This window comes from Hyaena hyaena, unplaced genomic scaffold (genome assembly GCF_003009895.1).
Source record: "Hyaena hyaena isolate Hyena2069 unplaced genomic scaffold, ASM300989v1 scaffold_206, whole genome shotgun sequence".
Classification (NCBI taxonomy): domain Eukaryota; kingdom Metazoa; phylum Chordata; class Mammalia; order Carnivora; family Hyaenidae; genus Hyaena; species Hyaena hyaena.
Window position 1 is genome coordinate 317973 of NW_024080840.1, and position 15112 is coordinate 333084.

The 15112-nt window shown below is 45.7% G+C and overlaps 1 protein-coding gene across 1 annotated transcript in view; it reads left to right on the forward strand.

Moving 5' to 3' along the window:
- The window catches only part of PCSK5 (proprotein convertase subtilisin/kexin type 5), a 336435-nt gene that overhangs the window by 303242 nt on the left and 18081 nt on the right, over nt 1–15112 (forward strand). The window contains exons 29-33 of the mRNA XM_039242170.1: nt 2842–3059; nt 4128–4364; nt 7133–7360; nt 9047–9224; nt 13252–13469. Of these exons, the coding sequence (XP_039098101.1) occupies nt 2842–3059; nt 4128–4364; nt 7133–7360; nt 9047–9224; nt 13252–13469 (1079 nt within the window). The remainder of the gene's footprint in view (nt 1–2841; nt 3060–4127; nt 4365–7132; nt 7361–9046; nt 9225–13251; nt 13470–15112) is intronic.

The window sequence follows — 15112 nt, forward strand, 5'->3', positions numbered from 1 at the left end:
AATTTTCTATTTAAATCAGATTACCAAACTTGACTCCACTTGCTTCATATTTTGTTTTCTTTTTTGCCTGAATCCGTTCCTTTTATTTCAGCATCTCAAATGACATCCACGGACTCCCCTAGGAGAAGAATCTGGGAAAGGTTTCTCTGTGGTGCATCTTCTCACATTCTATACTCGAACCGCTCATGTTCAATGTCCAGAAACAAATCTGTAGAGACCTTGGCCAGGCTTAGCACCGAAAATTCCCTGGGATGCCTGGGTGGCTCAGTCAATTAAGCGCTCTACTTCAGCTCAGGTCATGATCTCAGGGTTCATGGGTTCAAACCCCACATCGGGCTCTTACTGACAGCTCAGAGCCTGGAGCTGCTTTGGATTCTGTGTCCTCTCTCTTTCACCCTCTCCCACTCGTGCTCTGTCTCTTTCTGTCTCTCAAAAATAAATAAACATTAAACAAATTTTTTTAAGAAAACTTACCAGAGGTGAAGGGTTATCACATGAACCAAAGCCCCCAGCCTCTAAACACAAGGTTGGCTTCTTAGGATAGTCACTTCCCCTTCTAAAACTACAGGGTGTGGCCGGCCCCACCCGGAGTCGGTCCTTTCCTTAAAAGGATCAAACGTGGTCAGACAGGGCCTCAAGGAATAACAAAGACATTCGCACCACTTGGGGAATTCCAAGAATTTAGAAGTCAGCTAGGGGGAATAGCCAGACCTCTCTCTGGGTGAGGCCAAATCCTTCATTAGGGACAGAGAAACAATGAACCCATGAAATTCTCATTCAGGTAGAAGACGCGACACCTTTGGGAATGCACTCAACTTCCTTACCTTCAAATTTCTCAAATTCAATCAAACTCTTACTGAGCATGTAACGTATTTCTATCCACTGTCTTGCCAAATTCACTTTTAAGGGATTCACTTGGTTGGACCGAGTTGCATTGTCTTTGACTCTTCTCCACTGTGGACCAAAACAGCTAAGATACTGGTGCATACGGAAGCCTGGTCCTAGCTTTCATCTATTTAGTTCTTCCTCTTCTACTAAACTGCTTCCTCTTCCATTTTTCTTTCTTAAAGCTACATTAGATATGTAGCTTTTAGTCCCCTCCAGTGCTATTTTGTCTTATTTCTTCCTGACACATTCAATACATGTTTGCTTACTGAATAAATACAAGGAATGGCTGAAAGAGTGATTAAATAGATGTGAAATGACTTAATTAATTAAAGCATCAAAAAAAGATGCCATGTAGGATCACTTATTGGCATTAGGATGCAAAAATGACTCTAGGATATTGAGTATTTGCTGCAATTCTTCACCCTTCTGTGTATCCATGCCCTCTGCTTGTCACTGCAGCAATTCCCACAGAGACAGAATGGACTTCCCTGACCCTTGACTTTGGGCAGGGTTGATTTAGCCAATGGGATGTGAGCAGAAGGGAAGCAGAGGCTGAAAAATGTGTTTGCCTGGACGAACTTGCCCTCTTGTGATTCCGTCATGACTAAGAGAAGAAAGGGCCCCAGTAGGTCCCTCTGCAGGGGAGGATAATGCAATGTGAAGAAGACTTGGACCTGGTGTCCATCATGGAGCCAAGCCTCCTTCCCCCAGAGCACATGCCTGAACCCTTCCTGTACAGACATAAGCTTCTTTGGGCACGAGCTCAGCCTAAATCTGCCTCCCCACAGACAGACGAGTGATGAGCTCTGTGGTGTTTTGTTACGCAGCGCTGTTACGGTACCAGCTGACAAACAGAATGAGAATTATAGAAAACAACTGGAATAGGTACCTATGACATCAGAAGCCCACGTTCTCAATACTGGTTTATGATTTCCCTGCTTCTGCAAGTTCCAGCTCTTCCCTTCAGCTTTTTTCATCAAAGAAACTATATTTCCCTCATCTTCCAAATGTATTTGAAAAGGTTGAGGCTTTCATATTTACTGTGTTCACTGATCAGTGAGAGATTTCTATAGCATGATAAATCAATCATTCGGGTGTACAATATACAGACAGACATCAGATTCCACCTGGAAGAAAGTCAATCAGACAAACATTATACTCCAATAACAGCTACTCCAAATGTGTTTGCTGCTGTGTGCAAACATTGTATGTGTGTGTTTAAAATAAGCCACCAGAGGTTAGCTGAGAGCATCGGAAGCAAAAGTGGTTCCAATCTTATAGGGCCTTTAACCTTTTGAGCCTTTAAAAAAATTATTTATAACTTAACTATTAACATTGTATATTAAGTATTCAATCAAATAATTTGTTAAATTAAAATTTTTCATTAAAAATGTATTGAATAAATACATTTTCTACTCTAACATCGGACTCTAATTTAAAAAAAGAAAAAATGGTGGGGGGCCAGGGTAGCTCAGTCAGTGGAGCCTCTCGACTTAACTCAGGTCATGATCAGTCATGATCTCACAGTTCGTGAGTTCGAGCCCCACATCGGGCACATTGCTCTCAGCACAGAGCCTGCTTTGGATTCTCTGTCCCTATCTCTCACTCTTCCTGCCCTGCTCATGCTCTCTCTCAAAAATAAATGAACCTTTGAAATAAGAAAATAAAGAAAAATTAGGAAATAAAATGAGGAAATCAGATGACAGCTAAGCTACATACAAATTAACAACAGTTGTTTCCAAATGAACCAAGTTCGCAAGGCTAGTACCTAGGACTTTCATTTTATCTTCCCACATTTGATCTGTCGGCAGCCCCTCAGGAATCTGACCGACTCATTCTGCCCAACAGTATCAACAGTGCCTCTGGTTTGCTCAGCCCCAAACCCTGGGCCACCAGGCGTGGCTCCTTCCCTAGTCGGAAAGCTTCTCCATTTGTGCTCTGTTATCCCCACAGTGGCTTCTATGCAGAAAATAGCACATGCAGGCGCTGCAACGCCCCCTGCAGAACATGTGAAGGAAATGCCACCAGCTGCCACTCCTGCGAAGGGGGCCTCCTCTTGGACCAGGGAGCATGCCGGGAAACCTGCCCCGAGAGGCACGTGGCCGTGGACGGGGTGTGCAAGGCTTGCCCCAACATGTGTCAGGACTGCATCCATGAGCAAACATGCAAAGGTACCTGGGAGCATCCCAGGGGAGAATGTGGCTCGCCCACGCCACCCCCGCTGAGGACTGGGGCGGGGAGGTCCACGCAGAATGGAAGGAGGCAGTCTCCTTGCCTTTCCTGAAATAGATCTACCTCTGTGCACGTCACTGAGGACTTCAAGAGTGAGATAAAGCCTTTCCACTATGGATTCTGCAAGTGAAGACAGGAGAAAAACCCTGTTCTACATGGGTACTGAGCACTTGGTGTGTGCCAAGCACTATCTCAGGTGCTAGTGATACAGATAAGAACCCAAAGTGCCTGCCTCCTTGAGCGCAAAATCTTACAGGAGAGACTGACACCAATGAAACACAGAGGTGGCTTGAGAATCACACGTGACTCTTTAAAAAGATGTGGAAGAAAGTTCAGGCAGCAGTTAAGACTCAGAAGAGCACTCTGGCTAGGAATTCTTTCTCTAGAATTATCTCCAGCAAAGCCTGTCTAATTTCCTCTCCAGAGTAAGCCTCATTTCACTGGCACTGTTCTATCAAAAAAAAAAAAAAAAAAAATGGTCTTGGCGTAACTGAAAGCGTTTTCTTGGTTTCCCCCCAAAAAAGAGAATGAATAAAAATAAAAGAAACTCACAGTGCCTTCCACACTGAGTGTAACTGTGTGTACGTCATTGATCTCCCCTAGCAGTGAATGAAAAATTAACTCATGCAAGAATTCCTTAACCACTTTTGGATCGAATAAAGTGTGAGGTGCTCAATACCACTTTAAAGATCTGGTAGAGCTTTCCAGGTTTTCAAACAATAGCTCCGGCATCTCTGCCATCACCCGTCTGCCACTGGACGCTCCAAGGGGCAGTTCATTTCGGGCTGGAAATCCAGCACCTTCTCATCAGGCCATCCTATGTGATCTTCTCTCCCAAAGCTTGGAGAGGTGGGGGATGTGCCCCGGCAGGGTGGGCTGGGGACACAGACATGTAACACCCAGGTCAGAGGAGCCAGTGTGGTCGGGACAGGCTAGCCCACTGCAGGAGGAATGAACTCCCTTCTCCTTTGCCGAGGGGGTAACTTGCTGCTTCCTCCATTCCCCAGAGTGTATGCCTGAGTCCTTCCTGTACCAGGACGTGTGCCATCAATCCTGCCCCCTCGGCTTCTACGAAGACACACGCCAGTGTGTCCCCTGCCACGAAGACTGTCAGGAGTGTAGTGGCCCCTCAGCGGATGACTGTGACCTCTGTGCTGAGGCGTCCTCGGTTCTCTATGATGGCCGGTGTTTGGATGAGTGTCCGGAAGGGACTTACTACGAAAAAGAGACTAAGGATTGCAGAGGTAAAGACTTCCGGGGGCGTGACCAAGCACGGCACCCCGGGGCGCCTGCCTCAGCTGTGGGGGGTTGCCAGGGTTCCAGCCCCAGAGCTGTCGTCCAATCCGTTTTCCCTCCTGCTCCAGAAAGCAGACTTTGAATCTGCTCTAATTTATTATTTATTTTTTTAAAAATGAATCATTCATAAGTTTTGACCGTGTTCACTTTTCTTAATAATAAATCAGGTTGACCCTCCTCAAAACAGGGGCTCTGAACTGCTGATCACAAAGAATTCTCGTGTGAAGCTTCACAGAGGACACGAGGCTTTGAAAGTCACCCAAGATGGAAGCATTTTTTTTTTAATGTGTATTTTTGAGAGAGAGAGAGAGAGAGCGAGCGAGCAGGGGAGGGGCACGGAGAGAGGAAGACAGAGGATCCGTAGCAGGCTCTGTGCTGACAGCAGAGAGTCCGATGCGGGGCTCGAACTCAAGAACTGTGAAATCATGACCTGAGCCAGACTCAGATGCTTAACCGACTGAACCACTCAGGCACCTCATGGAAAATTTTTTTTTCCTTAAAACTTGAGGCCAATGAAGGTTTACAGCAGCATAAGGAAAGCTGTGCCACAGAGAATTTTCTTGGTGCCTCTCGTCTCCCTCCTCGGTTCCCTCCCTAAGGTTCCCCTCCTCGGCTCATCTGCTTCGGCAGCTCCTGCCCTGGGACCCTACGCAGAAGGTTTAAGTAGAGATCTGCTATTGTTTATGCCTCCTTATGTTTGAACTGGGTATAAACTGTTTGCCTCTGAGCAGGATATTGTCTGTTACTAGAATCCTCAAACAAATGAGTCATTCTGGGTGGACTCTTCCAGAGTTCCAGGGTTCAGTCCAGCTAAGCAGCCAGTGGGAACTTTGCCCCCGCTGCCACCAAGCAAACACTGGCTGGATATGCAGAGGTGGCCCCAACAACGGCCGGAGCTTGAGGGAGGGCGCGTGTGGCAGGAAAACCCCTGGGCCACCCATGTCTGGGACATACTTGAGCAAAGGTTTGCATGTCACGGGCCACAAAGATGTGGCTGACTTCTGAAGGCTTCTGCTCTGGCTTTGTGATCTGGATCTACTTTCTTGTGTGTTTCATGGAAGGCACTCTTTATTGTCAACCCGAAAGAACACGGGCTCGGAAATGGGCAGACGACAGGGTGGGAGCGAGCTTGGGGTCAGTTTCCTTGAGAATTTAGTGACTCAGCCAAGGTTCTGAGGTGCCATCTTGCCTGTGCTCAGGCAGGAGCAGAGGGTCAGTTTCTGGCCCCTTCTCTGATGTTCAACAATAAAGTAATTTGCCATAGAGAACAGTTCATAGGCCTCACAGTATTATTTGATTTACCTGATTTAATCTTCTCATTGAGGAAGGGCCCAGGCTCCCATCCCTGGTGGCCCATTAGAATGGCCTGGGGAGCTTTAAAAAATATATATAACTGTACAGATGCCTGGGCTCCCCTTAAACCAACTCAACTGTTGGGAATTCGAGGGCTCTCCCTGCTAGGCCAGTGCTCCCTCCACCAGCCCAAAAGCAGACAGAGGGAAGCTTGTACTGGAAGAAACAGGATGATCACTGGACTTTCCGGAGAGAAGAAACAAAGGTGTAGAGAAGCATCTGGAACCAAGCAAGACCTCCTCTAAGAAACACAAGGGCTTGGGATCATTCAGATCACCCAATTCATCCGCTCTGAGGTAGCATAGGCACCTCTAAGAACCCCATACCCATCCCAAGGCACTGGGGCAGATGTAGCTAGAGCTCTTATTGAACTCCTGGGTTCACCCCCTAACCCTGCCCTTTTCTAGCCAAGTGACTTGGCATGTTCAGCCCCAATTTCCTGATCAGCATAAAATGAGGTGGTAACACTAATGCCATGTGTCTATGCATTCAGCAAGTGCTTAATGGGGGTCTACTATATGCTAAGTGCTCCTCCGGGCCTGGGAAGAAGCAGGGGACAATACAGAGTCCTGGCTTCATGGAGCTTCCGTTCCATGGCAGAAGACAGACACTAAAGAAGGCAAAAGGCAAAATAAGTCAAGGGAGGGGAACAGGAAGTTGGACAGGATGGAGCTGCAGTGGGAGAGAAGGCAGCCGGAAGACGTCCTTGACCGACAGAGGCCACAAACCACACACACATCTAGGGGAAGAGAACTCTAGGCAGAGGGAACAGCGATTGCTGAAACCCCGGGGTAGGAACGAATTGCTCTCATTTTATTTGTCTACCAAGAATTTACCAAGAGCCTGTTCCATGCCAGGCCCGCACCTAGGTACCGTGCATTCATCAGTGACTACAGAAGAGGCCTCTTATTTTATTTTACTTTTCTTTCGTCAACAGGTAATTGAAAGACATCCCAACAATTGTTCCGTTAGTGATAAGGTCAAGGTGTTCTGGGAGGTCAGTGGAGGACCACAGAACAAGAGTCACGGTGGTGAGCGGGCCGCACGCCATGTGACCGTGCTGCAGAGTTGCTTATTACTTTACTGCAGTTTTGGTAAATGAGGCCAAGTCTAGAATTTCTGGATGTTGCCAGAAGGGGCTCTCTAGATATTACAGAGAATGGGAAATAGCCATTTTTCTCCTCGCCAGACAAGGAGAATGCTCTACCCAGAACCCCCAGGGCTGTACCCAACTCACAGTCCCTCGCCCTTGACTCAGAGCCCGAGAAATCTCTAAAGGAACTGAGGGAGGAGCGTGAACACACCCTCCGGGGGTGCCCGGGTCCTCTCTCACTGTGTCTTCCGCCTGCGCCCCCGCCCACAGACTGTTACAAGTCTTGCCAGACCTGCTCGTCACCTGGGACCTGCACAACCTGTCAGGAAGGCCTGTGGGTGGACAGCCACGGACGCTGCATGCCTCACAGGGAATGTGCACCCACTGAGTACTGGCACGAGGCTCTGGGGTGCAAGCCCTGTCATGCTAAGTGCTTCCGCTGCACGGGGCCCACAGAGGACCAGTGTCACACCTGCCTGAGGGACAGCCTTCTGCTCAGTGAGTTACTTTTCCCCTCTCTCTTTCCCTCCATCCGGGAAGCCACCTTGCACGATGCCCAGGGCCCGGTACATATTTAGTGTCTTTCTAATTTTTTGCTTTATAATTGGAACATTTTCAAACCTAGAGAAGAAGCAAAAGCACAAAGGCCGTCATACATGTGCCCTTCACCCACTCGACCCACACTAATCTTGTACCCCATTTCCCTGTTCATTAGCTTGCTCTCCGTCTGTTGATGTGAATGTCACAATATATTTCTTTCCGACCGCTTAGGGATAGGATATATACATCATGGCTCCTTTCCCATAAATGCTTTAGAATGTCTATTTTCTTTTTTTTTTTTTAATATTTTTTATTTATTTCTAGGAGAGAGAGAGACAGCATGAGCAGGGGAGGGTCAGAGAGAGAGGGAGTCACAGACTGAAACAGGCTCCAGGCTCTGAGCCGGCAGTCAGCACAGAGCCCGACGCGGGGCTCGAACCCACGAACCGCGAGATCATGACCTAAGCGAAAGTCGGACGCTTAACCGACTAAGCCACCCAGGCACCCCTAGAATGTCTATTTTCTTAATGTTTATTTTGAAAGAGAGAGGATGCGCAAGTTGGGAAGGGGCAGAGACAGAGAGGAAGACAGAGAATCCCAAGCAGGCTCCATGCTGTCAGTGCAGAGCCTGATGCAGGGCTCAATCCCGTAACCATGAGATCATAAGCTGAGCCAAAATCATGAATCCGATGCTCAACCAACTCAGCCACCTCAGCGCCCTAGAGAGTATTTCTAAAAATAGGGATGCTTTTTTTACATAGGCACAGTACAGCTATCAATGCACGTAAATTTAACATCAATACTCTATCATCTGTTTTATAATTATGGTAATCCCCCTTTAGACCAAGGTCCAGTCTCCCATCAGGAGTTGCTTCTTTGCCATGTATCTGTAGCCACCTTTAACCTGAAACATTGCCACAGATATGTTTTCCATATAACATTGACATTTTGGAAGAATACAGCCCCTATCCCTCCGTTGAAGTCTGTCTGAAGTTTCCCGTGATTAGACAGAGACGATGCATTCTCGGGCCAGAATGCTTCACAGGTGATGTTGCGTCCTTCGGGAAACCCAGGATGTTCACCTGCCCCTCATCAGTGATGCTACCCATAGTCCTCTGTTACTGTTTTCCCTTGCGATTAATAAGCAGTCTGGGGAGAGACGCTTTACGAACATGCAGGCATTGACCCCCTCATCAAAACTTCCCCGATTTTGCATCCACTGATTAATAAGTCTTCTTGAAGTACGGCACCATCTGAGGTTGGCCACCTCCAGCAGATCATGTTTGAAGGCTACTGCTAATGTGAAGCATTGCCCGCGGGTTTCCAGGGATACCATGATTAAGTGCAAACACAGTTAAGGGAGAACGAAAATGAACCAAAGCTCACTCAGCTAAACGAAGGAGCAATACAGGCACATAGGAGAGAGGGAAGAAAGAGACAAATGTTCTCAGGACCTGGAAAGTGTCCGCATCTATCTCCTCAACCCAGCAGACCTGAGAAGGAAGACATTTACAAGGACATTGTCCCTTTCTTCCTGCGTCACCACCCCCCCCCCACCATGGTTCACTATGGCGAGCACAGAGAGGAGATCTAGGAGACGTGTCATACCTGATACCAAGGCAGACTCTCTTCCTTCCTTGGCAGACACGACCTGCGTGCAGGACTGCCCCGAGGGCTACTACGCTGATGAGGACAGCCACCAGTGTGTCCCCTGCCACAGCTCTTGTAGGACCTGCGAAGGGAGACGCAGCGCACAGTGCCTCTCCTGCCAGCCAGGCTTGTTCCAGCTGGGAAAGGAGTGCCTGGCCCACTGCAGGGAAGGGTAAGGTGCTCAGTACACGGTTCCCTCATTTAATCCCCGAACCACTCCGGATACCACTACCGGCAAACCCACTTTGCAGACGAGGAAGCTAAGAACACCAGACCCGGGTCTCGGCCCTGGTAAGAAGTGAAGATGGGAGTCCAACCAGGGTCTAATGGTCTCTAAAGGATTTCAGCTGGTTCCGAGTAATGGCTGAGGGCGGAGTGACCCAGTGAAATAACACAAAATGCCAATCATCATGTGACTTCACTACTAATTTCAAGGCACAAGCAATCACAAGGCAAAGTCTTAAGACCATAAAGTAGGTCCTTTCTCTTCTGCATTAGGATTTGTTCTAATAGGTAAGACCAAAGCGATGTATGCGGAGCAGTTAATTTTACAAAGGGAACAATCTGAGTTATGTATCCCCACTTAACACCCCACCAACGCTCCAACCAACCACGTCCCCATAAATCCATTGTTTGCAGGCTTAGTTACTATAAGCAACGCAGGTACACGGATGTACCCTCCTAAAAACACTTTGCATATAAGAACTCTATTATTTTTTGCTAGGAAAAACTTTGAGTGTATTTATCAGAGGGTCTGGTTACCGGCCTATTTGAAAGATTTGACTGGGTCATCCCTTCCCCCCGCACCCCCCGTCCCAGGAGTCAGCAATAAAGAGAAAGATTGATTACGGGCCTGTTGCTAATTCTTCCTTCCCAATCAGTAATCTAAGGCACTGAGAGTTTCCAGACCCAAACTGAAAGGCTATAACCTCAGACATTCCCAAATGCTTCTGTCCAGATTAGACATCACTTTTCTTTTCTTAGGTTTCTATAGCAAGTACTGCCTGCATTACTCATTGTAGTGCTATATACACTGCCCTCTGTTTTGATTTACCTCATCCATTCACTCATTCCACACATGTTTAAAAAAAAACCTTGTATGTGTAATGTGAAGATTTTGACCTTTAAGAATTTATCCTTCTTATATACTTCTTACCAAGAAAATTATAAGGACCTGGAAAAATATAAACCTCTTACTTTTTTCACACATATTGCCATAATACTCAGCAGAAAGTCACACATGTTAGCAGCCTTCAAAAATACCAGCCATATAGATCAAGGAAGGAAGGGCCCTACCAAACAAGAGAGGGTATAGGGCCACCTGGCTTAGCCTTTGATCCTCATTCCAGAAGGTGTCTGAAAAGATCTGGGGCCAATCAAAGGAATCTCCATCTTCCTCAGATCAAGTCATTAAATACTCCTACACACAAGAGGATGTAATCTTGTGATCTAAATAGAGTGTAGGCCATGGAATTAAGACAGATGTCCCACTGTAAAGTTACCCACTGGGGAGAGAGACACAGGTTGCCATAAATCTCTTTAATGGGGAACCAATGAGGTATTAATGAAGTATAAGTGGAGATATTTAATGGAAATTGTTCCTTTTTGTAAAATCAGTGTTCCTCATACATTTCATCCACTTCATTTGTTAAATCTCTTTGCCTTGGAAAGGCAGGTATATGATCCTCAGAACCCGTTACCAACACATATAATTATGTTAGCGTTTAACCTCAGAGCAGGTTTTCCAAGGCTCCGATTATTGTTTGCATTTATGCACAAAATCCTCTTCCGGGCAAAGAGGATCAGGCGATTTCAGAGCCACCTTGTCATCAAAGCAAGCAGTGGTATCGTACTCTTCTTTTAATTGTATCTAGTAAACTCTCCACTGTCCTTTACTCTCTGATAAGTTTTAAAATCTACTAGGTATTAATAACCTTTCTCCCCCACAGTTCCTATTGATGATTTCATCGTAGAAACCCATAACATTAGTAAAACACATTTATGCCGTTTTAGAGTTTACAAAGTATTTCTACTCAGAATGTATTTTTATATGATGATTTTGGTCTCCAATAATCCTAGGAGATTGATACTATTCTCGCCATCTTACAGATGAGGAAACTGAGGCTCAAAGAGGCTAAGTGACTTGCCCAAAGTCACAAAGCTACTAAAACACAGTGGAGCCAAGACTAGAAATCAGAGCTTCCGTCTTCAGCCTGTGTATTCTCGGTCTGGGAAAGTGTGGATTTCTACCTTTCCCTGTGGCTCTCTCTTTTGAGGCTTTTGTGGGCTTTATCAACCCTTCACTTCATGACTGAAGATTTCTCCTTTCATGACCCTGTCTCTCTCACACTCCCAGTGACTCGCAGTAACTGTTCCTCACCTACCGGTGCAAGGTCAGACAAGGCTTGGCCGCTGACTTGCAAGTGGGTTCCCTCAGGCCAGTGATAGGTGGCTCAGTAGAGGCAGACTCAGTCATGGTCTTAGTTTCCAACAAGTTAGTGGAACTGAAATAAACTTTGGGGGACCTGAGGCGGCAGATAGTTTCACACCAGAGAAGTCAAGGGCAAGCCTCTGGTTTCTAGGATAGTTTCAGTGTGCCAATGTCCAGCGATGCCAAGAAGTGTCAGATGGCCTCTAGAAGTTCATCTTTGTCCACGATTTCTCTTCTCTCTTCTATCTTACTTGAAACATTTTTATTTACTTTGCACCGCTTTGTTATAGCGGCATTTAACAGGTAGGGTCAAATCACATTACCCCACTTCACGAGCTGTTTGACATTAAGCCAAGTTATCTAAATTCTCTGAGCCTCAGTTTTTACATACGTAAAATAGGGATAATAATATCTAAATCATAAGATTTGCTTTGAGATTTGACCATACAATTCGCAATTATCACTAATATGCATTGTTTATGACGTTCCAGGCACTGTTGTAACAAGTTTCTCAATAATAACTTGTTTAATTTTAGCTACTGACATTAAGCCCCATATTACAGACCTGAGACAGAGACGTCGTGTGAATTGCCCAAAGTCGCACAGCTCATGGGTGGAATAGCTTGGCTTTGACTCCACACAGTCTTGTTCCAAAAGGCAAGCTCCTGACTGTCATGCTCTAGTGTCTCACTTTAGGGTCAGTAAGACGAACTAATGTTTATGAAGTCTCTTGTGCACACTCAGGTACATAGTGACAAGTTAACCACCAGTGATTATTGTCATATTAGCCTCCAAAAATCTTTTCAAAAAGGTTATGTCTATTATTGTGTAAACATTAGCATCGCTTGTGTCATCTCCTATTTCAAGAGTTTTTTTAATTGAAAAACTACAAGAATCGCTCAGAGGTACATTTAAAACATCCTCCATAACCTGATCCCATCCTGCAAACCTCGAGGCTTGAATTTTCAAGTGGAGAAGCAGATGGGGTATAAAGAAGGCAAAAGTAGTGAGCAATTACTGCAGCCCCACTATATGTGATAAGTCGTAGGTCCTTTCTTATATGTTACCTAATTTAATACTCACGAATAGCAGGGAAGTAGTGCCCAATTTAAAGATAAGAAAACAGAGAATCATTAGATTTGTTAGTATCATTAAAGGCAAACCTTGGAGCTACTCCAGTTCATGTCCAGACCACTACAGTAAAGTGAATATCTCAAGAGAGCAAGTCAAATGAATTTTTCCGTTTCCCGGTGGATATAAACGTTGGGTTTACACTAGACTGTAGTCCATGAAGGGTGCAAGAGCCTGATGTCTAAAAGAGCAATGTACGTCCCTAAATTATATGTTATGGCTAAAAAATGTCAGCCATCATCAGAGCTTTCAATGAGTCATTATCACTGATCACAGATCATCGTAACAAGTATAATAATGCGAAGGTTTGAAATATCGCAAGAATTGCCAAAATGTGACAGACACAGAGTGAGCAAATGCTATTGGAAAAAACGATGCCAATAGACTTGCTCAACGCAGGGTTGCCGCAAACCTTGAGTCCGTAGAAAACACAATATCTGCGAAGCCCCCAGTAAAGCAAAGCGGAGTAAAAGGCGGTGTGGTTATAGTAATGTAGCTACTGAGTACAGTTCATGAGTCGAGCCTAATGTCACCCAACTTGGAAACAATCACTGTCTGGCTAACCATGATTTTTCCACCACACCCAACTTAAGAGCAAAGCTTACGATTCAGTCTTTGCTTCCCCACTTGGTTTCAGATATTACGCAGAAAACTCCACTGGACGGTGTGAGAGGTGCAGCAAGAGCTGCAAGGCGTGCCGGGGCCCAGAACCCACCGACTGCCTGTCTTGCGATACATATTTCTTCCTGCTCCGCCCCAAGGGAGAGTGTCATCGCACCTGCCCAGAGCATTACTATGCAGAGCAAGGCACACGGATGTGTGAGAGGTGTCACCCAACTTGCAACAAATGCAAAGGTGAGGGGGTACCTGTCATTCTGCACATGTCGATGGAAAACTAAGAAGGTTTCCTTTGTGCTTAGCCCATTTTTGTTTTTAGTTTTATTTTATTTTGAGAGAAAGAGAGAGAGAGAAAGAGAGCATGCCGGAAAAGGACAGAGGAGGGAGAGAGAGAGTCCCAAGCAGGCTCTACACTGACCACGCAGAGCCCAACACGGGGCTCAGTCCCACGATCCTGAGATCATGACCTAAAGCTGATATCAAGGGTCAGACGCTTAATCGGCTGAGCCACCCAAGGGCCCCATTAGCCCTCTCTTTTCTCACCACCTTTGGAGGCTTCTTGCCAATCCAGCCCAAACTCTCCAGCATCAGCACACTCCAGTCTCACTCAGCTTCTGCATCTGCCCTGTAACCTGGGCTGCCCCACATTACATTTCTGCCTCTTTAGACCCTCCCAACCTTCCAGGTACAGATACAGGCATCATCTCCCCCAGGAGGCGTTCCCCACCTGCTCTGGCCTCCTCCTCTCCTCGTTGATCTTGGAATCTGCACAGGGCATTTTATGTTTATTACTTCAACAAATACTTAAAATGGCTGCCTCCAGCTCTCCCAAACTCCACTGTTACTTTCCTGATACCTACTTCTCTGTCCAAGAGGACCCTAAAATCAACATATCCCGGAGTAAACCCAATCTGGGCTTCCTCTGATAGTCACGCTTTCTGTTAACAGACCCACTGTCCAATCAACCACCCAGGTTTGATACCTTCACGTTATCCTTCTCTTGGCTCATGCCCAACACACCTACCCTCCAACAAAGGTAAACTTCAAAGTCTGATGATTTTCTCTCTTCAGCATTTTTTTTACTCAGATCTCTTTCTCCATGTTTACTATCCTTGTCCATTCTCAGCATCTCTCAGCCGACTTTCTGAAGTACCAGCATGTGAGCTCAACTCTGTTCTTGCTACCCCGCTTCCCCAAGTCATCCTATACAATAATGCCAGAGCAATAAAAAATTCACATCTGCTGGGCACTGAAAGATGATCAGGATGAATTATTCTCAACATTTAAGAAATGCCTCCAACAATGTTTTAGTTGTTAAAACTTAGATTCATATTGATAGTTGGGAAGGTACATTTCTGCTATCTTTTTAAAATTATTTTGGTTAATTATTTTGGCCCCTTTTCTATACAAATTTTATACTCAGTCACATCTCATTCAAAAAAAAATCCCTTGGGTATTAATTGACATAGCACTGAATTTATTTGGGGAGAAAAATCTATCTTTATGATCCTGAGTCATCACGTTTATGAACATGGTATATCTCTGCAGTCTATGCATTTACTTTTTGTCCTTCAATAAACTTCCAATAAATGTGGGGTTTTTTTTTTAATTTTTAAAGGGTAATTAAATTCCTTCCCCAGTCAGTCTTTTTAGCTTATGATCTCACCTCTCCTTCCATATGCTCTAGAACCCAGAACCACCTAGAACTACTCAGCAGCCAGTAAGCATGTCATGCTCTTTCATGCCTCTGTCCCTTTTGTCCATGTGTTTCCTCTTCCTGGAAAACAACACTGTAGGGGACCCTGAACTTACAAGACCCAGTTTGAAGGTCATCTCCTCTGAGAGGGAGGTTTTTCTTAGTCCTCCCAGAAATGTTCTTC